Raw genomic sequence first — 24,346 nt, 5'->3', positions numbered from 1 at the left:
CACCTGCCTTAGGGCAAGACATTTCAGACTTAAAATAGAAACTTTTGCAAGATCATAATACAATGTTGCGCTCCACACTTTGTGGCACATTGGGTGGCAACCTTACCCTTTCTTTAGCATTTGTCTCTTTTTTTGAAAAGAAGAGAAAAAGCAAAGGCCAAGTTGCTAGTTTTCAGCAGGGATGAAAAGCAAACAAGCAGCCAGCCGGATTGGAAGCTCGGGCCACCCACCTCAAACTCCGGTGCGGATGTCACTACACCACTGGCCGGCATACAATACAATGTTGTTCAAGAATAACCTAAGTCACACTGTCCAGAATTAAAGGAATAACTGATTTTTCTAGAATTATACAGACTGGACTGCATACCATTGGTGAGCTCACTGATCCACATTTTGACTGCGGTGACATAAAGTTTTGAAAGAGTTGTAATCCAAACTGAAAAATAAAGAAATACACAAATCAAAAAATTTGACAATTAGAACCCCTAAATGCATTAAACTGTTGAAATTCAAACTTTGATACAAGGTTGCAACTACTGATAATGTTATTTCAAGTGCACTGGAGATTATGGGGCAATCTCTGTATTCCCAGGCCCTGGGGTTCCATTGTTTCAGACATGACAGAGCGTGAGGGATTCAAGGATGGACGGCATTACTCCCTCAAAGTCAGGGAATTGTGATGGCAGAGCTCAGTCAAAACAGACTGTATGAATCATTTCTTGATGTGTTTCGGTGGAACTGAGTAATAAGACATGACCAGATTAATGAGGCCAATTAATTACTGATCACCCAACAGTCATAGGGATTTTGAGGGACAATTGTGTAGAGATAGTAGACTGCTGCAAGAAACACGGTTATTACAGTAGTTGACTAACTTTCCACATCCAAATCCCATACTGTTCATGAAAGTTTCTTTCATCTGTACACAAAAGTCCTGACAAGAGAATGTATGATACTGGATCTGTCATTAGGGAATGAGACAGGGCAGGTGACAGGTTAGAGTAGGGGATCACTCTGCATCCAGTGACCACAATGCCATTACTTTCAAAGTAAATATGCAATAAGTCTCGACAATGAGTTGCGATGCAAAATTGGAGAAAGGACAATTTTGATGGCATCAGAAAGGACCTGGCAAATGTAAATTAGGGCAGGACATTTTCTGTCAAAAGTATACTCGGCAGGTAGGAGGCGCTCAAAAGTGAATTTTTAAAAATGAAGTTTGAACGTACCTGTCAGAATAAAAAGTAAAGATAACAGGTGCAGGGAACCTTGGTTCAAGTGATGCGGAGGCCCTGGTCGAGTAAAAAGGGAAAATACACAGAAACACAGAAAGCACAAGCAGTGAGGAGCAAGTGAGGTGCTTATGGAGTACGAGAAATACAGAACACAAAATTAATCAGGAGGGCTAAAAGGCAGCATGAGATCGCCTCAGCAGACAAGTTGAAAGGGAATCCCAAGGGTTCTATAAATTTGTTAACAACAAAAGATTAACAAGGCGCATTTGGTCCTCTGGAAGATCAGAGTGAAGATAATCTACCTGCAGGGCCAAAAGAAATGGAGGAAATCTTAAATGCATATATTTACTTCTCCATTTATTCAGGAGACAGACAGTCTATAGACAAGCCAAAGCAGCACCAATTTTATGGGCCCTATACAGATTAGGCAGTGTTTGCTGGCCCGAGACAAATCAGAGTGGATAAATCCCCAGGGTCTGACCAAGGTTTGCCGCAGGGTCCAAGGGGACAAGTGCAGAAACTGCTAGAGGCCTAGCAGAGATATTCAAATCATTAGCAAAAGGCAAGGTGCTAAAGGATAGCCTATGTTATTCAGTCATTTAAGAAGGGCTCTAAAATAAACCAGGAAATTATAGGCTAGTGCGCCTGAAAGCAGTAGTGGGGAAGTTATTAGAAGGTAATTAAGGGACTAGATACCTTCTAATATTTGGAAAGATAGGGACTGATTAATGACAGTCAGCATGGTTTCATGTGTGGTGGGTCGTGTCTAACCGGTCTTAGTAGTGAGGAAGTTACAAGAAATTTACAAAGATGTAACTCCAGATCCACTAACAAGATAAAATAGGTTAGCACTTTATTCACAGAGAATCAATATTGAGGAGATTTGATAGAAGTATACAGAACTATGAGGGTGCATGTAGGGCAAATGCAAGTCCTCCCACTGAGACTAGGTGGGACTACACCCAAAGGTCATGGGTTAATGATGAAAGATGAAGTTTAGGGGAACAAGGGTCATGTGTAGAAAGTGCCAGTGCAAGTGGTACATGTGAGCTCAATTTCAACATTTGAGAAATTTGGGTGGGTACATGGATGGTGGGGGTATGAGGGCTATGGCCAATGGGAGTAGGCAGTTTAAATGGCTTGGAATGGACTAGATGGGCCAAAGAGCCTGCTTCTGCACTATTTTTTTTCTGTGACACTGAAGTCTCCCGTCTGTTCTCTTCACTATTGAAGCCCCCATCATTACCACTCGCCCCACTTCACTTCTGCGCCACAAAACCAGACAGTCACTGCAGCGATCTGCAGGCAGCCACCTCCAATTCCACCACCATATCAGAACCTCAAAATATTCTTGTTATTGCTCGATGTTAACAGTATTGCTAATTTTGGGACCTGTCGGCAGAGGCAGCCAATAGTTACTTCAAAATACCGAGTAGCAGGAAACAGTTCAGGAATTATAGAGTAATAAAACACACCACAAAGACATGCGATTTCCTTTCACACATATTGCCCAACTATACTGTTCATAAATTCTGGAACAGGCAAGCAGGCAGCCAATGCATCTCCTACACAAGAACTTTACATCACCATAAAGGCAATTAAGCAATGCAGAGCAAAATTATTTCATTGCAAGTTGGATAGACTGGCTAAGGAAACTGGATTCTGGTTCTCCTTACGTTAGCCTTGTCAAGGCTTCAAAACTAAGATATTGCCACATCCCTGTGGTCTGATATTGCATTGAGACAGTCATGGCTAGAATAAATCATTCTGACCCGAAGGATTTTGAATGTGAGGGGGTGGGGGAGGAAAAAGTTCAACAGGAATGAGGGGGGCCAAGTTCATTTTGGTTTTTTTTTAACTCCGTGGTGGATGCCCAAAATGAGCAGCCTGCTATAGTGGTAGAGGCAAATACATAGGAGTCTTAAGAGAAATTTAGATAGGCACACGTGTTAGAAAGATGAAGGAATATGGACTGTGTAGGTACGGAGGTTTTTGATTTAGTTTGGGGTATTGATTCACATTTTAAAGCTGGTTTAGCACAACATTGTGGGCTGAAGAGTGTTTCTCAGCTGTACCTGTCAATTAATCTACGATGCAGAAATGAAGATTGGAAGTAGGGGAAAGGAGGAAATAAAAATGAGATTAGAGTATACTTTGTAATTAAGGATCAATGTAATCAGTAGGCTAAGTGACCCATTTATCTTTTCATAATTCTATGACTACTGGGCATTGAATACAAGTTTGGTTACTTTTAAATGAAGTTGAGCAGCGCTTGAAATGTAGATGCAAAGTGCAGAGTTAAATTTTAGTATGAATCCAAACAGAAAAGTAGATGAGCTTAGAGCATGGATCAGTACTTGAAGCTATGATGGTGTGGCCATTACAGATTTGGATGGCTCAGGAATGGCTACTTTAGTGCCAGGCTTTAGATGTTTCAGAAAGGACAGGGAGGGAGGTAAAAGAGGTGGGGGTGTGGCACTGCTAATCAGAGATAGTGTCATGGCTGCAGAAAAGCAGGAAGCCATGGAAGGATTGTCAATGGAGTCCCTGTGAGTGGAAGTTAGGAAAAGGAAGGGGTCAATAACTCTACTGCGTTATTTAAAAAAAACAGACCACCCAATATAACAGGGACATCAAGGAGCAGAAACGGAGACAGATTCTGGAACTGTGCAATTATAATAGGTGGGAGATTTTAATTTCCCCAATATTGATTGGCAATTCCCTAAAGCAGGAGGTTTAGATGGGGTGGAGTTTGTTAGGTGTGTTCAGGAAGGTTTCTTGACACGATATGTAGATAAGACTACAAGGGGAGAGACTTGATCTGGCATTGGGAGATGAACCTCAGTGGGAGAGCATTTTGGAGATAGAATGATCACAATTCTATCTCCTTTACCATAGCTTTGGAGAGGGACAGGAACAGACAAGTTAGGAAAGCATTTAATTGGAGTAAGGGGAAATATGAAGCTATCAAGCAGGAACTTGGAGGCATTACCGTAGATTCCGGACTACAGAGCGTACCTGATTAAAAGCCGCACGCTCTAATTTTAGAAAGAAAATCAATTTTGTACTTGTACAAGCCGCACCGGATTTTAAGCCGCAGGTGTCCCACGTTGTAATACGAGATATTTACACAGAAAGATATTACACGTGAGGATTTTTTAACTTTTAATTAAATCCATATGGTAACAAATACATATTGCAAATGCTTTTTTTCAAACAGTGCCTGTAACACAGCTACTTTTAAATATACATACGTATCGGTAACACACAAATTACGTTGCGTATACTTTTTTACTGAACAGTGCACGAACAACATTCCAATATCTCCTAACGACAGGTAAAAAATATATATACTGCAGCCTACCAGGAAAAGTTATTGATCGCCTTCTTCATCTTCCTCCTGCGCACTAAAACCATCAAAGTCCTTCAGTGTCCGAATCGTCACTCACTTCAGTGTCTTCGTTGTCGCTCTCACTTGAGCGCACGCGGTCCTCTTCATCACGCAGCAGTCCAGCCTTTCGAAACCCGTTGGTGATGGTGGATGTTGAGACACGGCTCCACGCATTTAGGATCCACTGGCAGACTTGAGTTAAAGATGCTCTTTGCATGCGTCCTGTTTTGGTAAAGGATTTCTCGCCGCTCGTCATCCAAGCCTCCCACTCAACACGCAGCGCCACTTTAAATGGCCGGTTCACGCTGATGTCACTGGCTGCAAATACTTCGAGGTGCCCCCAGGAATCACAGCTGGAATTGAGTTTGTACTCTTGATGGCAGCTTTCACTGAACTTTCATTGTCAGCCGCTTAAAAAATCACCATCGGTGGAAGCTTTAGTCCGGATGCTGTGCAGCTCAGAACACAAGTAAAATGCGTTCTCTCATGGCCACTTGTTTTCAGTGTGATGGATGAGTCACCTTTTTTTATTAACAGTCCGAGTGAGAGGCAGGTCAAATGTCAAAGGTACTTCATCCTATTTATGATATCATCTGGCCCGATGAAATTCTCCGCTATCTTTGTTTGAGTGAATGTGCGGAAGTTAGCAAGTTTTTCCTCGTGGTGTCGGGAGGGAGCTGCTGACACAAGAGTCGAGCGTACCCTGACGGACAGGCCTTTTCGTCTCATAAATCTAAAACACCACGATGGCCCACCTCTAAAATCTTAGATTTTCATTTTGGTGGCGATTGCTTTAGCCTTCAGTCTGATCTGCATGGTGGAAACATCGCGGCCGCCGGCTCTCTGTGTGTTAACCCAGTCTTCAAGAAAGTTTTCAAGTTCGGGCCATCTGCTATGATTACCTCTGAAAGCTTTTTGTTGTCTTTTTGCATTGACTCAGTTCTTCATGCTGGCGTCTCCACAGTCTCACCATCGATTCATTTATGCCAATATTTTGTGCAGCAGCTCGATTTCCTTCTTCAACCGCCAGATTGATCGCCTTTAACTTAAAAGCTGCATCATATGCTTTTCTTCGAGTGTTTTCCATGTTGATGAGGGTGAGTACAAATGACTGATTTACAATAATTTAATTGTGAAAGTGCGCTTGATTTATCATACAATTTCATTGGACCTCTGAACTACTCATCAATTTTATTGGTCTACTGTTACGAGGCAAAATGTTTTTGGCGGCATGAAACAAAATCATGCATTAGCCGCACCGTAGTTTAGGCCGCAGTGTTCAAAGCGTGGGAAAAAAGTAGCGGCTTATAGTCCGGAATTTACTGTAATCAGGAACAGATGTTTTCAGGGAAATGCAAGGCAGAAATGTGGCAAACTTTCATGGAATATTTGTGTGGCATTCTGCAGAGGTACGTTTTAATGAGACAGGATGGAAGGGTATAAGAACAATGGTGTACAAAGGCTGTTATAAATCTAATCAGGAAAAGAAAAGCCTACAAAAGGTTTAAAAAAACTAGAGAATGATAGAGATCTAGAAGACAAGACTAGCAGGAAGGATTTTAGGAATGAAATTAGGAGAGCCAGGAGGGGCCATGAGAAGGCCTTGGCAGAGAGGATTAAAGAAAACCCCAAGGCATTCTACAAGTACGTGAAGAGCAAGAGGATAAGACGTGAGAGAATAGGACCAATCAAGTGTGACGGTGGAAAGGTGTGTATGGAACTAAAGGACGTAGCACAGGTAGCGGAGATACTAAATGAATACTTTGCTTCAGTATTCAGGAAAGGACCTTGGCGATTGCAGGGATGATTTACATACAGCAGACAGAAAAACCTGAGCAAATAGGCATTAAGAGGATGTAGTGGAGCTTTTGGAAATCATCAAGTTGGATATGTCACTGGGACCAGACAAGGTATACCCCAGGCTACTGTGGGAGGTGTGGGAGGACATTACTGAGCCTCAGGCAATGATCTCTGCATCATTAATGGGGACAGGAGAGGTTCTGGAGGATTGGAGGGTTGCAAATGTTTTTCCTGTATTTAAGAAAGGGAGTAGAGATAGCCCAGGAAATTATAGACCAGTGAGTCTTACTTCAGTGGTTGGTAAGTTGATAGAGAAGATGATGAGAGGCAGGGATCTTCAGAACATTTGGAGAGGCAATACATGATTGGGAATAGCCAGCACGCCTTTGTCAAAGGCAGGTCGTGCCTTACAAGGCAGATTCAATTTTGACTAATGTGACTAAACATGTTAATCAAGGTACAGCAATAGATGTAGTGTACATAGATTTCAGCAAGGCATTTGACAAGGTACCTCATATGCAAGGCTTATTGAGAAAGTAAGCAGGCATGGGATCCAAGGGGACCTTGCTTTGTGGATACATAATTGGCTTGCCCACAGAAGGCAAAGAGTGGTTGTAGACAGGTCATGGAGGTCAGTGACCAGTGGGACCCTTCCCTTCATGATTTTTACAAATGACCTGGATGAGCAAGTGGAGGGATGGGTTAGTAAATTTGCTGATGACAAATGTTGGAGGTGTTGTGGATAGTGTGGAGGGCTGTCAGAGGTTACAGTGGGACATTGATAGGATGCAATACTGGGCTGAGAAGTGGCAGATGGAGTTCAACCCAGATAAGTTTGAGGTGGTTCATTTTGGTAGGGGCAAATATGATGGCAGAATATAGTATTAATGGCAAGATTCTTAGTGTGGAGTATCAGAGGGATCTTGAGGTCTGAGTCCATAGGACACTCAAAGAAGCTATGCAGGTTGACTGGTTAAGGCGGCATATGGTGCAGTGGCCTTCTTCAATCATGGGATTGAGTTTAGGAGCCATGGGGTAATGTTGCAGCTATATAGGATCCTTGTCAGAACCCACTTGGGAGTACTGTGCTCAGTTCTGGTGGCCTCACTACAGGAAGGATGTGGAAACCATAGAAAGGGTGCAGAGGAGATTTACAGGGATATTGCCTGGATTGGAGGGTGTATCTTATGAAAATAGGTTGGGTGAACTTGGCCTTTCCTCTTTTAAGAGACTCCTGGAGTGGTACATGAAGCTTAGAAAAAGAGAGAGCTATGGGTAACCTTAGGTAATTTCTACAGTACGTACATGGTCAGCACAGCATTGAGGGCTGAAGCACCCGACTTGTGCTTTTGGTTTTCTGTGTTCCTAGAGGTGCATCATAGAAATAAACAGACACTGAAAGCACTCTGGGGTTAAGTGGCTGATTTTTTCCCCCTACACTTGAATGACAAGGTCAGAATTAGTTTGGCTTGTATATAGATGTGCAGTTATAAATTGTCTAGGGTGCTTTGTATGGCAAGATGTCAAATGCACTGCGAATCACCAATCAGGGTACTAGTTCTGCTTATACTCGTCCAAGTTGTTCTTGCATTTATGTCCTTGACAAAGTTTTCAAGCACAAATGAAACTGCATATTAATCTGCAGGTAGCACTTCATCTGCCCCAATCAACATTTGGATGCATCCTGGATAGCAGCAACTCACTTGTGCTTAAATATTGCAAGTCAAAGCTCAGAGCATTTAATGCTGAAGAGTTGATGAGCCAGATTAGCAAGTTATTTATCACACTGAACTAATTATCATTTTTTCAGATCTGCTGTAGCTTTAAAAAACAAGTAATGAAGATTCCCAAAATTGCAGCCTGGATGGGTGATTTATTAAATGGCATGGCTTTCAACATTTCCTGAACCATTTTAACTGAAACCAGCATCTTTCATGTGTGTAGGTACCCATCTGCTTCAGCAAAGCCAGAACAATAAAGTTTGTAAGGCAAAGCAGTCCACTGTTTCTGAATCTTTCATTGCCCCAACAAAATAGATGGTGTTGATATTATTTACAACATTTCCTGCTCTGTCGTCTTCAGTTTTTAAATATATAATGTATGGAGTAATAGAAAAGTACAATAGACAGACTCTTCGGCCCATCTCATCCATGCTGAAACCATTTGTACATACCCATTGACCTGCACCAGCACCGTAGCTAATCTACCTATCCAAACTTCGCATCAATGTGACATTCAAGCTCACATGTACTACTTGCACAGGCAGTTGGTTCCACACTCACAACCCCGAGTGACATTTCCCCCTCATGTTCCCTTTAAATTTTTCACCCTTCACCCTAAACCCACCACCTCCAGTTGTAGTCCCACCCAGCCTCAGTGGAAGTGGTCTGTTAATCCCATTCTTTCCTTTCAAAGCTGTACACTTCTATAAACTGCTTTCAATCTCCTTCATTCCAAGGAATAAAGTCCTAAACTATTCAATCTTTCTTTATAACTCAGGTCCTCCAGACCTGACAACACTCTTGTAAATTCTCTACTTTCAACCTTGTTTACATCTTTCCTGTAGGCAGGTGACCAAAACTGCACTCAATACACCAAATTAGGCCTCAGTGCCATGTATAACTTCAACATATCCCATCTCCTGTACTCATTACATTGATTTATGAAGGCCAATGTGCCAAAAATTCTCTTTAGGACCCCATCTACCTGTGATGCCATTTCCAAAAAATTATGGACCTGTATTCCTAGATCCCTTTATTCTACCACTCTTCAGTGCGCTACTGTTCACCACCTCATGCAAGGGAAAACCTTTCTTCAAATTAAAGCGTTTCTAGCATTTGACTCAAACATATTTTGTTCAAAACCCCTACTTAACAGAACTGCAAGACACCCATACTCGTGATGGCAGAGGCCTGAGGTGGGGAAGAAAGGAGAGTTAAAATATCAGTGAATGTTTGTTACTCAACATTCAACACCTTACACCATAGAAATAGTTTTATTCATTGCAACAATTTTGTTCAGTGCCCATCTGTATTACATCAATTACTGTAGGAACCATGCACCTATTTTCTGTGTCTGCATTGCATATTATGGGTAGTTTGTGACATGGACTCCAGCATGATACAAGTAGAATTACACTTTTGAGTTGGCCTCAGTTCAGTTTTAGTCTGGTTAGAGCAAGGGGTAGGCCGGGCACTGATATTTTTGTTGACCACTAATGTTCATATGTTTAACACTAATGCTCAAGCATATTTGAATACGCTTAGACAGCTCATTCCATCATATCATTAGTTTTAAAAACTTTAAGGTTGTTTTCTTAAAGGATCGAACGCATTTCAACTTAACTTTGCTATTGTTGAGCATGTCAGAGTCAACCCCCAACCCTATTCTTATTCTGAGCAGTACTGGTTTGTTTTAAACTAATCATACGATTACCAAATACCAGAAATACCATCAAACTCGTGCTTGCCTGGGGAAGTTGACTTGATTGGGTCGATAGCCAGTTTTCCAGGGATAGGAGGAAGCAGAGTCAATGTTGGGGGTGGGTGGGTGGGATCAGCGAGAGTATCTCATAGCGAGAAGGGTGGGGAATATGTTACATCAAGATCACATGGAACTTGCAACAGGAATCATCCAATGGTCATGGAACATTATATTGTATTTTAATTATTTGATATTTACTGCAAAGAGCCAGCTGTGAAAGCCAAGTCTTTGGGTACATTTGAAGCAGAGGCTGATAAGATTCCCGAGGAGTCGAGCACGATGGGATACAGGGAGAAGGCAGGAAATTGGGGCTGAAAGGGAAGAAGATCAACAATGAGATGGCCGAGCAGTCTCAGTGGGCAATATGGCCCAATTCTGCTCCTATCTTATGGACATCAATCCAGTTTCTAGACAATTCCTCTGAAATTTGAGAAAAGCAATCAACATGGTTGAATCACTCAATTACCAGTGTTACATACTGATCAAACAAAGCAATTTTGATCAAATTTAAAACATAATTTTACACCTGATTCAGCATTAAGGATAAACTACATGAGAGAAACATTGGGATTAAAAAAAATCTAACTTCAGAAATTAGCAATCTTCTATTGAGAAATTTCATGATTTTTTTGGGAAATTGGGTATGAATCATAAGATTTCCTTAAAACAGTCAAGGTTATTCAAAGCCTTACTGTAAATTTGTTTTGACTGCTCTTTGTTCATCTTACAAATTACCTTCAACTCAAAGAAATGATTTGATTCAGTAATAATATTTAACAATTTCTTGCAACTAATCTTCACAATATTGTTTTTTTTAAAAAACCAGTTCACATGAATATTATGGATCCAGCAGCATTTTAGGGAGCAGTCTGTTTCCTCTGAGCATCCTGGCAATGACTAAATATATGGATTAAATGGCCATCATTTATTGTGGATTGTTTTTGCATGTCATCCTGCTGTCATTGGAATCGATCTCCCCTTCAAGGACTTGATGCTGCCTCAGTAAAGCAACCAACCTGAACATTTCACACCTCTCCCCCAAAAATAAGACAGATGATCAAGCCTGGAAGCACATACTAGGCTGAAGGACAGCTTTTAATCATGCTGTTAGAAGACTACTGAACTTCCCCGGTATGGTTTGATGCATTTGACCTCAACCTACCTCATTATGGCTATGTACATTGACTGCCTGCATGTATACTACACTGTATTATTGCTTTTAGTTCCAATATACTGATTTGATGAAATTATCTGTATGGATTTTTGTTTGAGCTAAGTGCAGAATAGGCCCTTCTGGCCCTTTGAGCCATGCCGCCAAGCAATTGCTTTATTTAACCCTTACCTAATCACAGGACAATTTACAATGACCAATTAACCTACCAACCAGTACATCTTTGGACTGTGGGAGGAAACCAGAGCACTCAGCATGGCCACTGGGAGAACTTACAGGCAGCAGCTGGAAATGAACCTTGGTCACCTATATAAAGTGTTACGCTAAGCAAAATGTCACTGTGCCACCCTTCAATTGGGGAAACAAGATTTTCCCTGCACCTCAGCATATGTGACAATACATTTACCAATCTTTACATTAAGTGCAATTACACCAATACAAAATTTTGCAGTTTAGGTCAAACTTTGTCAGGAGGCTTGGTATCCAACCACTTAAATCTTTAGCTTGAGAAAGCAAGGAATTTGCTGTTACTAACTTCACTGGCTTTGGAACCATTTCTATTTATCGTGTTTGATAGAAAAATGATCAAAGCCAACTTATTGTGTGGGACAACATAGTAGCATAGTGGCCATCACAATGCTTTACAATACAGGAGATCCTGTGTTCAATTCCCACCATTACCCATGTGTTCGCTCCGTGACCATGTGCGTTTCCTCCAGGTGCTCTAGTTTGCTTCTAAAGTCCAACGACATACCAGTTGGTAGGTTAATTGTTCATTGTAAATTGTCCCATGATTAGGCTAGGATTAAATTGGAGGCTGCAGGGTAGCTCAGTTCAAAGTGCCAGAAGGACCTACTCTGTACTATCTCAAAAACAATAGATAATTCATTCAAGTCATTAGTAGAAAATATCCAAGAACAATTGCAAATGTAAAGTTGATCAGTTCTTCTAACTGTACCTTAAAAAGTCGAATCGCTGTCACCCAGCGTACCCTAGTTTGTTCATCATCTGCACAAAACAACTTCAGGTCTTTGGCATCTCCCAAGTTGTTATACTAGAACAGAAGATTGTTCAACATTAATGCACAACTTTCCACCTGCTGGATTTAAAATCAGATGAAATTTCTGAAATGAAAGCTTAGAAAACCTTTGGCCTCCCCATTCATTTTTGGATTAAACAGGGACATTACTTTAAAAATATCCTGTGCTCGTTAAAAGCTGAGATTTTTAAAATTGCCAATCCTGAAGTATAGTACAATGCAACTGAGGAATTTATATTATGGGATAGCTATTCATATTTCCTCCAAGAGGACCACAACCTTGTCATGGATTGAAGGCTTGTGTGCCTCAATGACCCAGAGAGCCAAGCTGGGTAGATCAGAGCTTTATGCTTTGGTAGGGTTACCCATGCCAAACAGGTCGAAAGGTAGAGGCCAGACTGAGCAGTCCTTCAGGTTCAGTATTTCAGCTTGGAAGCCCCCAACTGGTAAAATAAAATTGTTATGGAAACAGCTGAGGAATCCTAAATACCAGTGTGATGCATGATTGACAATAGTGAAAACAGAGGAATGTACTGACATGAAGGACACCTTGAACACCACCAGAAATTGGGGACTTTCAATGCTGCCCTAAACGCCATTAGTGTTAACAGGCTATTCATATTTGGCAATTCATACCTTGATACAGAATCCAAACTTTGTTGGAGCTCCGTAGGTCTTCTTCGCTGACAACACTGTGTACACGTTGCATTCACTAAACTCAGCATAAAACTGAAGATGTCTTGGTTCCTGTTACCACAGTAGGGAAAGATGAATGTATAAACTTCAAAATTATACAAACCTTTTCCCTTTTGCCCCCAAGGAAGAGAAGCATTAAACATTAAACATTAATCAGGACAAGTAACCAAGAGTGCAAGTAGCCTAGTGTCATGGCCAAGTACAGCACAAAACAGGCCCTTTGTTCAAACTAGACCATTCCAAACAGTTTAAACTGGCTAGTCCCATTAACCTGCACCCAGATCTTAGTCCTCCCATCCATGTACAGACCCAAACTTCTGAAACTTTCTGACAGTGCAAGTGGTGAATATGATTTCTTTCAATTTGTTCCATTCTCAGCCCTCTGACTGGTTTAACTTCATGTTCCCTTTAAACTTTTCAGCTTTCACCCTTAACCAATGACCCCTAGTTGAAGACCCACCCAACCTCTGGAAAACACTTGCTTGCATTAACCCCATCTATACCCCTCAAATCTGTACACCTCCAAATCTCCCCTCAATCTTCTACATTGCAAGGAACAAATCTTAGCCTATTCAATCTTTTACAACTCAGGACCTACATTCCCAGATCCCTTTGCCCTACTGAACTCAGCACCCTACCATTCACTAAGACTACCCTGGTTGGCCCTACTGCCTTTATCCAGCCCATTTTTTCCAGCTGATACAGATCCCTCCGCAAGTCATGATAGCCTTCTGCACTGTCTACTATACCCTCAACCTCGGTGACATCCACAAATTCGCCGATCCAGTTGACCGCATCATCCAGATAATTGACAAAGATGATAAAGAACCTAACACGACCCCTGCAGCACATCTGAACACCAGCTCCAGTCAGAGATGCAACCATCTACTACAAGTCTGGATTCTCTCAAAGCCAGCGTCTAATCCAATTTACCATCTCATCTTGAATACCAAGTGTTTGGACTCCCCTTCGTGGACCTTCAGCAGGACATTTGACAATATACATTGCCTTGCCTTCAACTTTCCTGGTAACTTTCTCCATGCTGACCATCCCCAATCAGTCCAAATCTATCCAAATACTCCTATCAGGACTCTCAGAATACCTTCCAATAACTTTCTCACGACAGATGCCATGCTCAACAGCTTAGTTTCCTGGTTTACAGTTACAGCCTTCCTTAAACAGTGGAGCTACACTGGCTACAATCCCTTGGTACCTCACCTGTTGCCAAAGATGATTAAATCTCTCTGCTAGTGCCCTAGCAATTTCTGCACTTGCCTTTTGCAGGGTTAGAGAAAACATCTTTGACAGGTCCTGGAAATTTGTTCACCCTAATGTGCCTCAAGACACCACACACTGCTTCTACTAATCTGTATAGGGTTCATGACCTCATTACTGCTTTGTCTCACCTCTAAACTGTCTCCAGCGTAAAAACAGACGTAAAAAACATTTAAGATTCCATCTCCCCCCCCTAAAAAAATAAACAGGTTACTATTCCAATCTTCCAGAGGACCAATTTTGTCCCTTGCTGTCTTTTAGCTCTTCACATTTGTAGAATCCTTAGGATTCTGCTCCCCCTTGTCTGCTCAGGGAACCCAATGCCTTTTTAACCCTCCTGTTTTCTTTAAGTGTTCATTTGCCTTTCTTATCCTCACAAGTATCTCATTTTCTCCCTACTTGTTGTTTACTGTTCTTAACCAGGGCCTCTTTCTTGAAAACCAAGGTTACCTACATTTATCTTCTCATTTTTCTCTGACAGGCACGTACAAGTTTTATACTCTCAAAATTTCACTTTAAGACGGCCCACTCAGTACACCTTTGCCAGAAAACAGTGTCTCAACCTAACCTTGTTGAATCCTTTGACAACATCAAAATGGCTTCTCTCCAATTTACACTCTCTAACCAGGGACCAGACTTGTCTTTTTGCATGTTTCCTTTGAGACCAATGACATTTAGAAAGTGCTCCCCTGTCACCTGCCCCATCTCAGTCCCCAACAGATCAAGAATCTCACTCTTGTTGGGACCTCTTCATATTAAGGAAACCTTCCTGAACACATTTAAAGTAACTCCAGCCCACCTAGTCCTTTTATAGTATGGAAGCCCCAGCCAATGTAGAAATCCTACAGATTGTTGGGTGGTCTATAATGTAGACATACCCTTCTTGTACCAGTGCTGGCCATTAAACCTCACCAGTCAAGATCCAGTCTAAAATATCTACTCCACTGAATCCACAACTGCATTTCTGTAATTTAATCTTATAATAAATTACCTAGACAGCTGTCCACTATAAAGACAGATCATGTACTGACTGAAATTTACATTTAAGTCAATACAAGAATACTATTTATAAACAGATCTCAAAATGCTCCCTTCACACCATTTGAAATATACATGTCACTGATTATCGTATTGACGATAACCCAAACTTGTCGAGTTACTGCAGACTGGTTAAGTTTTACTGGCACATAACTCCTCTACTTCAACACCATTGTCCTCCGAATTAAAATATTCACATTCAAATTTCTGGGATTGGAAAATTGCAGAATAGGTTGATACTGTACTTCAGGTTCAAAGTAAAGCACAGAAAGTTAATAAAATTAAAATCCATGATCAATTAGTCAATTAGTTAACTCTGGTCATTTTAGACTGCAGTAGAAACTAAATTAGTTCCTCCTATGTGGATACCAATGAAATGTGCTACTCCCGGAGCTTGGACCTTTTGGGATGGTTTCATCAATTGAGACTGAAGTGATTAAACAGTGATCAAGTCTACCAGAGAACAGATATGAACCACCTTGTTTGAGAGCTGATAATTAACCAACGATAACCTTTCAAGTAAGACTTAAAAATTCCCTGCATTTATTTTGCTGGAGCTCAAAAGTCTATGAAAGTGAAGCACGTTTTTATTTTTGTGGGCATGTTGAAACATTGACTGTTTAGAACAGGGAGATTCCAAGGGATGCTGTTGTTCTGTCATGTATTGCACCGGTTCACAAACAGCCATACCCCTGCACAGCTTTGCCAGGAGAGAATGAAAGAGACTCATTTCACTCCCTTCACTGTGCCCCCCCCCCCCCCGTTTCATTCTCTAGCTAAGCAAGAGTCTTTAATTGCTTTAAAATGCACAGTACAACTGAACAGAGTGCTTTAGGTAGGAGAATTTTCAAGATTAGCCAAAGAAAAATCTCACCTCAGCACAATGGCCAATCCTTTAGCTTGAGACTACGCTCAGCAATTAATGTTCCTTGTACAATCATGAAAGTCTGGCCAATGCCTCCATCTGTTGTCTAATGATACACATGTCAATACGTCTAAGTTCTGCAATCATGCTTTTATAGCTATTGAAGAACTGTAGGGAAAAACAATAAACAATGTCTTTAGAGATGAAAAGTCTACATAACTGGCAATTTGTGGACCTGTTAATGGCCTAGCAGTCATCTTTGCCTTACAGGAAAGATCCAGAACTAGCGAAATCTGAGTTTTTGTGACTTGACCAAGAATGGCCTATTCTGCCTGTACCCCAACATTTATTCATCTCGAATCAAAGATTTTATTGCACTAATTTTTGTTTTCCATCAAGTCAGTTATATTGTTTTTAGTCAAAATGTTAGCATAAGAATTGAAGGTAACAAAATTCAGGTCAGGTAGCATCCATACCCAAAACATCCACTCTTCATTCATTTCCATTGATGCTGCCTGACCTGCTGAGTTCCTCCAGAATTTTGTACGCGTTGCTTTGGATTTCCAGCATCTGCAGATTTTCTAAGTGGTTGATATTAGCTCAAAAAAAATGTTGCTGCTTCGGTGCACTTGTGGGAAAAGCCGATACTTGAAATGAAGATACTTGAAAATACTGGTCCAACGTATTTCATTCCAGGACGAAGGAGATGTCTTCTTTTTTTTTAAACAAAGGGGCTTCCCTTCTTCCACCATCATCTATGCTCTCAAACACATCTCTCCCATTTCCCACACATCTGCCCTCATCCCATCCGCCCACCACCCCACTTGGGATAGGGCTCCCCTTTGTCCTCACCTACCACCCCACCAGCCTCCAGGTCCAACGTGTAATTCTCCATAACTTATGCCACCTCCAACGGGATCCCACTACCAAACACATCTTTCCCTCCCCCCCCCACCTTTCTGCTTTCCACAGGGATCTCTATGCAACTTCCTTGTCCACTTGTTCCCCACCGATCTCCCTCCTGAACAAGTGCTACACCTGCCATTACACTTCCTCCCTCACCACCATTCAGGGCCCCAGACAGTCCTTCCAGGTGAGGTGACACTTCACCTGTGAGTCGGCTGGTGTGGTATACTGCGTCCGGTGCTCCCAGTGTGGCCTTTTATGTATTGGTGAGACCCGACGTAGACTGGGAGACCGTTTCGCTGAACGCCTACGCTCGGTCCGCCAGAAAAAGCAGGATCTCCCAGTGGCCACATATTTTAATTCCATGTCCCATTCCCATTCTGATATGTCTATCCATGGCCTTCTCTACTGTCAAGATGAAGCCACACTCAGGTTGGAGGAACAACACCTTATATACCGGCTGGGTAGCCTCCAACCAGGTAGCATGAACATTGACCTCTAACTTCCATTAATGCCCCTCCTCCCCTTCTTACCCCATCCCTGAAATAGTTGTTTGCCTGTTCTCCATCTCCCTCTGGTGCTCCCCTCCCCCTTTCTTTCTCCCTAGGCCTCCTGTCCCATGATCCTTTTTCGTTCTCCAGCTCTATCACTTTTGCCAATCACCTTTCCAGCTCTTAGCTTCATCCCACCCCCTCCGGTTTTGTATCATTTTGCATTTCCCCCTCCAACTTTCAAATCTCTTACCATCTTTCCTTTCAGTCCTGACGAAGGGTCTCGGCCTGAAACGTCAACAGCACTTCTCCCTTTGATGCTGGCTGCCCTGCTGTGTTCCACCAGCATTTTGTGTGTGTTGTTGTTTGCATTTCCAGCATCTGCAGATTTCCTCCTGTTTGCTACTTGAAATGAACAACTGTTTTTGGCACTGACAACCAAGGTGGAACTAATATAAGGTTTATTTAAAAAGTTTGCTAACACAAACTATAACTGTTGGAGGACAAATTTCAGAAATACTACTGGAAAAGATGCAAACAATCGTAACAAAGGGCAATTTCAATATCAACCCAATGCAAAACATTGAGGGCTACATCTTTTTAAAAAAGTGCCAAAGTATTATTCTAAACAGCAATGCAGCCCTGAAGATAAGTGTACAGCTATAAATGGATACAGAAGTATTGTCAAGGCTAAAACTTCAGTTTGGCTTCATAACAGTTAAACCCAAGTTCTTCATAATAGGAAATCACAAGGTCAAGGATAAAGCAAATTTTCACCAGAAGTATTTGTATAATTTATAGAAACTAAGTAACAGCATCTTCAGACAACTGAAGGCTGGAATAGAGTCCAAGTCCATTTATGTTTGTTACAAGGGAGGATCTCTACAAGAATGGAGATAAGAATACGATACAAACTAGAGCTTCAGGTCAACTGGCATTGACCCAACACTGTTGATGCTACAACTGTGGAATTCAGTATTTCATTGCTGCAAGTGAAGCTGTTCCGTACTTGTATACTGGCCAGCCAATAACAAATCAGTTACTCAAAGTACAGGTAGATTGAGAATATTTTATACTGAAATCCTACTGCACCAATTAATACAATCGATGCCCTTGATCTAATATGTTTAAAAACAGATCAAAAGTACAGTAAATTAGATACATCCTCAGAGGATGGGTTGCCCCTGAACTCGAGGGGGAGCAATATCCTTGCAGGTAGGTTTGCTGGCATGGCTCGGGAGGGTTTAAACTAATTTGCAAGGGGAAAATGGGACCCAAAGCAATACAGCAGTGAAAGAAATGCATGGAGTAAAGCCGGATCTAACATAGAGAGGAAAGAGAAGCAGAATAAAGGGTGTAAAGGTGGTAAGGTGGAAGGGCTAAAGTGTGTGTACTTCAATGCAAGCAGCATCAGCAACAAAGATATGAACTGACAGCTTCGATACATACATGGAATTATGATGTAGTGGCCGTTACAGAGACTTGGCTGGCACCAGGGCAGGAAGGGATTCTCAATATTCCTGGATTTCAGAGCTTTTAAAGGGGTGGGGGTGGGGGGAGAGAAGGGGTGGCATTACTGGTCAGGGATACTATTACAGCTACAGAAAGGGTGAGTAATGTAGCAGGATCCTCTTTTGAATCAATATGGGAAAGCTGTTGGAAAAGATTCTTAGACAGCATCTATGGACTGATCATGGACAGTCAGCATGGCTTTGTGAAGAGCAGATCATGCCCAACAAGCCTGATAGATTTCTTTGAGGTGGTGACCGGGTATATAGATGAGGGTAGTGCAGTGGATGTGATCTACATGGATTTTACCAAGGCATTTGACAAGGTTCCACATGGTAGGCTTAATTAGAAAGTCAGAAAGCATGGGATCCAGGGAAGTTTGGCCAGGTGGATTCAGAATTGGCTTGCCTGCAGAAGGCAGAGGGTCATGGTGGAGGGAGTACATTCAGATTGGAGGGTTGTGACTAGTGGTGTCCCACAAAAATCTGCTGTGGGAACTCTACTTTTCATGATTTTTATCAACAACGTGGATGTGGGGGTAGAAGGGTGGGTTGGCAAGTTTGCAGACAAAGGTTGGTGGTGTTGTGGATAGTGTAGAGGATTGTCGAAGATTGCAGAGAGGCATTGATAGGATGCAGAAGTGGGCTGAGAAGTGGCAGATGGAGTTCAACCCAGAAGTGTGAACTCCAAGGCAGAGTATAAAGTAAATGGCAGGATACTTGGTAGTGTGGAGGAGCAGAGGGATCTGGGGGTACATGGCCACAGATCCCTGAAAGTTGCCTCACAGGTAGATAGGGCAGTTAAGAAAGCTTATAAAAGCTAACACCCCATAAGTCAAGGGATAGAGTTTAAGAGACACGATGTAATGATGCAGCTCTATAAAACTCTGGTTAGGCCACACCTGGGAGTACTGTGTCCAGTTCTGGTTGCCTCACTATAGGAAGGATGTGGAAGCCTTGGAGAAGGTACAGAGGAGATGTACCAGGATGCTGCCTGGTTTAGAGAGTATGGATTATGATCAGAGATTAAGGGAGCTAGGGCTTTACTCTTTGGAGAGAAGGAGGATGAGAGATGATAGAGATGTACAAGATATTAAGAGGAATAGACACAGTGGACAGCCAGCACCTCTTCCCCAGGGCACCACTGCTCAGTACAAGAGGACATGGCTTTAAGGGGAGGCACTAACATGTCATATACCTTTTTAAGGCACACTGTCAACTTGCGTTGCCACTTTTAGGAGAGTTGTGGACTTGTCCCAAGATTCCTCTATGTCAATGCTCTCAATGATTCTTCCATTGACCCAAAATGTGATTTGTCCATTCCCTCCAATGGGTGCTGCCTGTCCTGCTGAGTTACTCCTGCCTTGTGCTTCACTGTTTACATTTTTAAATCATTCCTTACATTTGCCCTACCAGAATGCTTAGCCTCAAGCTTGCCCATATTAAACTCCATCAGCCATTTCTCCACCCATATATCCAAGTAGTCTTAAATCCTGCCATATCCCTTGCGAACCAAAAAAAATGGTTTATGGATAGAAAGGGATGTTGTGAAACAATTTCATCTAAATCATTTATCACAAAATAGGTTCCAGCACCAATTCCTGAAGAACCCCACTATCATCGCCTCCATTATCCCGTCGAAGGTCAACCAAATTTGATTGCTGTATATAAAGTCACCATGGATCCCACATGACAACCTTCTGGATCAACCCATAGCTTTGTCAAGCGACTTACTCCACTACAAAGTCACAGCTTCTACAGAAATTTAAGTTGTTCAACACACTGTTCTCCCCCCACCACCATAAAGTTATGCTGTCTGTCTCTAATATTCCTATGCTTTTTCAAATCCTATGCCAAGAACTTCCTCTCATTATTTCCCCATTTTTGATTCAAGACTCACCTATTTGCTGGGTTCTCCCCCCCCCCCCCATTCCCCACAACACTGCCTATCCTTCATTCTTGATTGGTCAGGACATAAAGGGATATCAGAAGAAGCAGGAGATTGGGGCTGAGAGGAAAATTTGGATCAGCCATGATCCAATGGTAGAGAAGGCTTAATGGACCAAATGGCTCAATTCCGTTCCTACATCATATGGGATTATTGTCTTACCGCAGTCTTGAGACAAGGGAGAATACAAAGATCTGTCAAAGACACACTCCTCTCATTCTGGGATAGACCCACCAGACCCATCATCTTATGTTCAAGAATCCAAACACCTTCTCCCTTACGATAACAAAATGTCTAGAAAATATTAGCATTCTCTTCACTAACCTCTATCATTCATGTCCTCCTTAGTGACTAATGCAAGGCATTTGTCAGGGATTTAGGAGGTACAGAATTGTGAATATAGCTACTTCAAATGAGAACCTGTCTTCATGATAAAACCTATTCACAATACAACTTCAAATGATAATTTAATGTTAGCAAAGCCACAGCGAGACATTGATGTTATCCTGCTGAAACTACACAAGACAATGAATATTCACATTATTGGTGGTCACTGAAAACTTCACATCAAAATAGCGCATGGCTAGATTATACATAATCCAATTCTGATGTTAAAGGTATTTCACAGCAACTTGAAGGTTCTCAGTCAAAACATTAGTTGCCCCGCTACAGATGCAGCCTGAACTGCCGAGTTCCTCCAAAATTGATACTCCGGAATCCCAGTATCTGTAGAATCTTTTATATTCCTGCCACTTAATGACCAGCTCAGGACAGACCCGTGATCCGTTTCATCACTTGATCTGGCTGGTTGCATCTATCGAGCCATCACACAAAGTTAAATTACAATTAAGGCATCTGGAGTTGTTTGAGCTTTGAACAGATTTAATACTCAGATTCTATTTTGTATTAATATTTAATACTCAAAGGAGTTCCACTAGTGGGGATGAGTCATTGTAAAAGGAATCCTTCAGTTACCCGACTCAAACAGTTAAACTGATTATAGCCATTGAAACTAGTTAATCATTTAACTGTTGTTGAAAAGACTGCAAAACGTTTGTCACAAGGGGGAGATTTAGATTCTCTGCAGATCAAGTAAATTAAAACTTCCAGTTACAGCTTGAATACTTTGGTTTAGTCAATTACAACATAGCAATTTAATACCCTCAACCTGCTCCTCCAGTTCAACCCAAAATTTTCTTGTTCTCCTTTATGTCCAACCTCACTATCCTCTTGTATAAGATGGCTTGGGATTTCCAACTTGCAGAGGACTCTTCTGGCCTTCTGAATTCTTTGCTGCTTTGTATTCCTTAATGCCTAGCCCAATTTCAGCTTCCTAAATACAACTTGCTTTTCTCGAACAAATTTACATCTCGTCATCCAAGGTTTCGGAACATAATCCTTGATTTGACAAACCAGAATGTTTCCACTCCAAAGCTCCCATTTTTAAGAACAGTTGTGTGGACAACCATTGCTCTGAGCAGGATTATTTTTTTTTAAAAATGGCCTGAAAACTGCCTTCATTCTCAATGTTGAAATGTTAAGAAAATTCCAGCTGGACAGACAAAAATCTACATACCTCATACAATGTTCACTTCAAAAGCAATTGTACTTTAATTAGTCTTGCTGAAGCTTGATTACCCTGGCAAAAGTTAGTGATGGCCAATTTCAGGTCTGCACAAAAATAGTTCTAAATTAATTTTGAATATATCAGCTTCTTATTTTGTAAATTAGGGACAGTGATGTAGGTTAGAGGCAACTCCAGCTTCAAATCCCCCAAACTTTGAAAGGTAAAGGATATTAAACTCTACAATAAAATATTAGTAAACTCAAATTCGTCAATTTTCAATTTCAAAGCAGTCTCTAAACTCAAAACAATGAGTTTCATTGAGCTTGTGCAAATTAGAATAGCACAACACTATCAATAGCTCTGCAAATATCGGCTTCATTAGTTTCAGCTTCATTAGTTTCTGTTTACAGGTCAGAGTGTAAATGGTTTTACCATTTTCTAATCTCATTAAAATTCTGAAATTTTTCAAAAATGAAATGTTATCTGATAATTGTTAATTACAAGTACAATATAGCTTGTTAGCATAGTGCAGTGATCAACCCATTTAAGATTAATTTCATTTGGGAGAAGTTTGATTTGATTATGAGATCACACCTTGGGAAACTAATAAAGCAACGATTTTTTTTAAAACAAGGTGGGCCAGGTTGATCCACAATTGGAAAAGCATATTGAGTAGCAGCTAGTCCTGCCTTTCCCCCTCTTGGGAAATGCATCTTAAGGGAACATAGAAAATAGGTGCAGGAGTAAGGCCATTCAGCCCTTCGAGCCTGCACCACCATTCAGTATGACCTTGGCTGATCATCCAACTCAGAACCCTGTACCTGCTTTCTCTCCATACCCCCTGATCCCTTTAGCCACAAGGCCCATATCTAACTTCCTCTTAAATGTAGCCAATGAACTGGCCTCAAATGTTTCCTGTGGCAGAGAATTCCACAGATTCACCACTCTGTGTGAAGTTTTTCCTCATCTCGGTCCTAAAAGACTTCCCCTTTACCCTCAAACTGTGACCCCTCATTCTGGACTTCCAACATCAGAAACAATCTTCCTGCATCTACCCTGTCCAATCCCTTTAGAATTTTATACTTTTCGCTAAGATCCACCCCCCCCCTCAATCTTCTAAATTCCACTATAAGCCTAGTCAATCCAGTCTTTCTTCATATGAAAGAAACATTATGTACTTTGATAACGAATTTACTTTGAAATGGCCTAGGCAAACAGTATTTAAAAAGGTGGTAAATAAATTAGCTTTACAAATGATATCCAGATTCTAAGTTAATGCTTTGGATCATTTGTGAATAATAATGAAAAATACTTAGTTCCAGTCCAGGCAAAGCAGAAACATCAGCTCTCCCAATATTGCCTAGTCTTTTAGATGGTCCTTATTTAACCTGCAAATTTCCACAACCCATCCTTTCAAAAGCTGTAAAGTGGAGGATAAACAAAAGGTGTCACCAATTGACAAAGTAACAGGAAGGTGATAGGAAAGTTTAATTGTTTGGACAGATCAGTTCACTTGAAGAAATTATACACAGACATACACACTAGTCACCTCTGCAAAAGGTTACCAAAGGGGAAAAACATTTATTATTTTAGCTATGGAATTTGTTATCAGAAACATACTGAAGCAAAATGAGATTAAGACAGACAAGGAATGCAAAAGATGAATATTATGTAAGGTTTTCCAGATTTAGTGTTTCACCAAGTCACTTTGACCAGTGACAGTAGAAATATACCAAGTATTCCAGTCTTTAAACTAACCATTTATATTTCAGCTTTGAATTAACTCAATTTCTATAAAATAGTAACATGCAGTCAGCTTCCATACTTGTGCCTACATCCAGCTGTGATTCCTGGTGTGTGGTGAACTACCTATACCTGTCTGGGCACACCCCCCCACTGACTGCTCCTGTGGCTCCTCCCACGGACCCCGGTA

At 41.3% G+C, this 24,346-nt stretch overlaps 1 protein-coding gene across 3 annotated transcripts in view; it reads right to left on the bottom strand.

The window, feature by feature from the left end:
* The window catches only part of LOC132392502 (growth factor receptor-bound protein 14-like), a 130,610-nt gene that overhangs the window by 19,260 nt on the left and 87,004 nt on the right, over positions 1-24,346 (bottom strand). For all 3 annotated transcript variants that reach the window (XM_059966443.1, XM_059966444.1, XM_059966446.1), the window contains 3 exons: positions 12,756-12,866; positions 12,039-12,134; positions 368-436 (listed from right to left, as the gene is read on the bottom strand). In XM_059966443.1, coding sequence (XP_059822426.1) covers positions 368-436; positions 12,039-12,134; positions 12,756-12,866 — 276 coding nt within the window. The remainder of the gene's footprint in view (positions 1-367; positions 437-12,038; positions 12,135-12,755; positions 12,867-24,346) is intronic.

This window comes from Hypanus sabinus, chromosome 4 (genome assembly GCF_030144855.1).
Source record: "Hypanus sabinus isolate sHypSab1 chromosome 4, sHypSab1.hap1, whole genome shotgun sequence".
Lineage (NCBI taxonomy): Eukaryota > Metazoa > Chordata > Chondrichthyes > Myliobatiformes > Dasyatidae > Hypanus > Hypanus sabinus.
The sequence above is the reverse complement of the archived record's forward strand: the minus strand, read 5'-3'. Positions and strand labels throughout refer to the sequence as shown.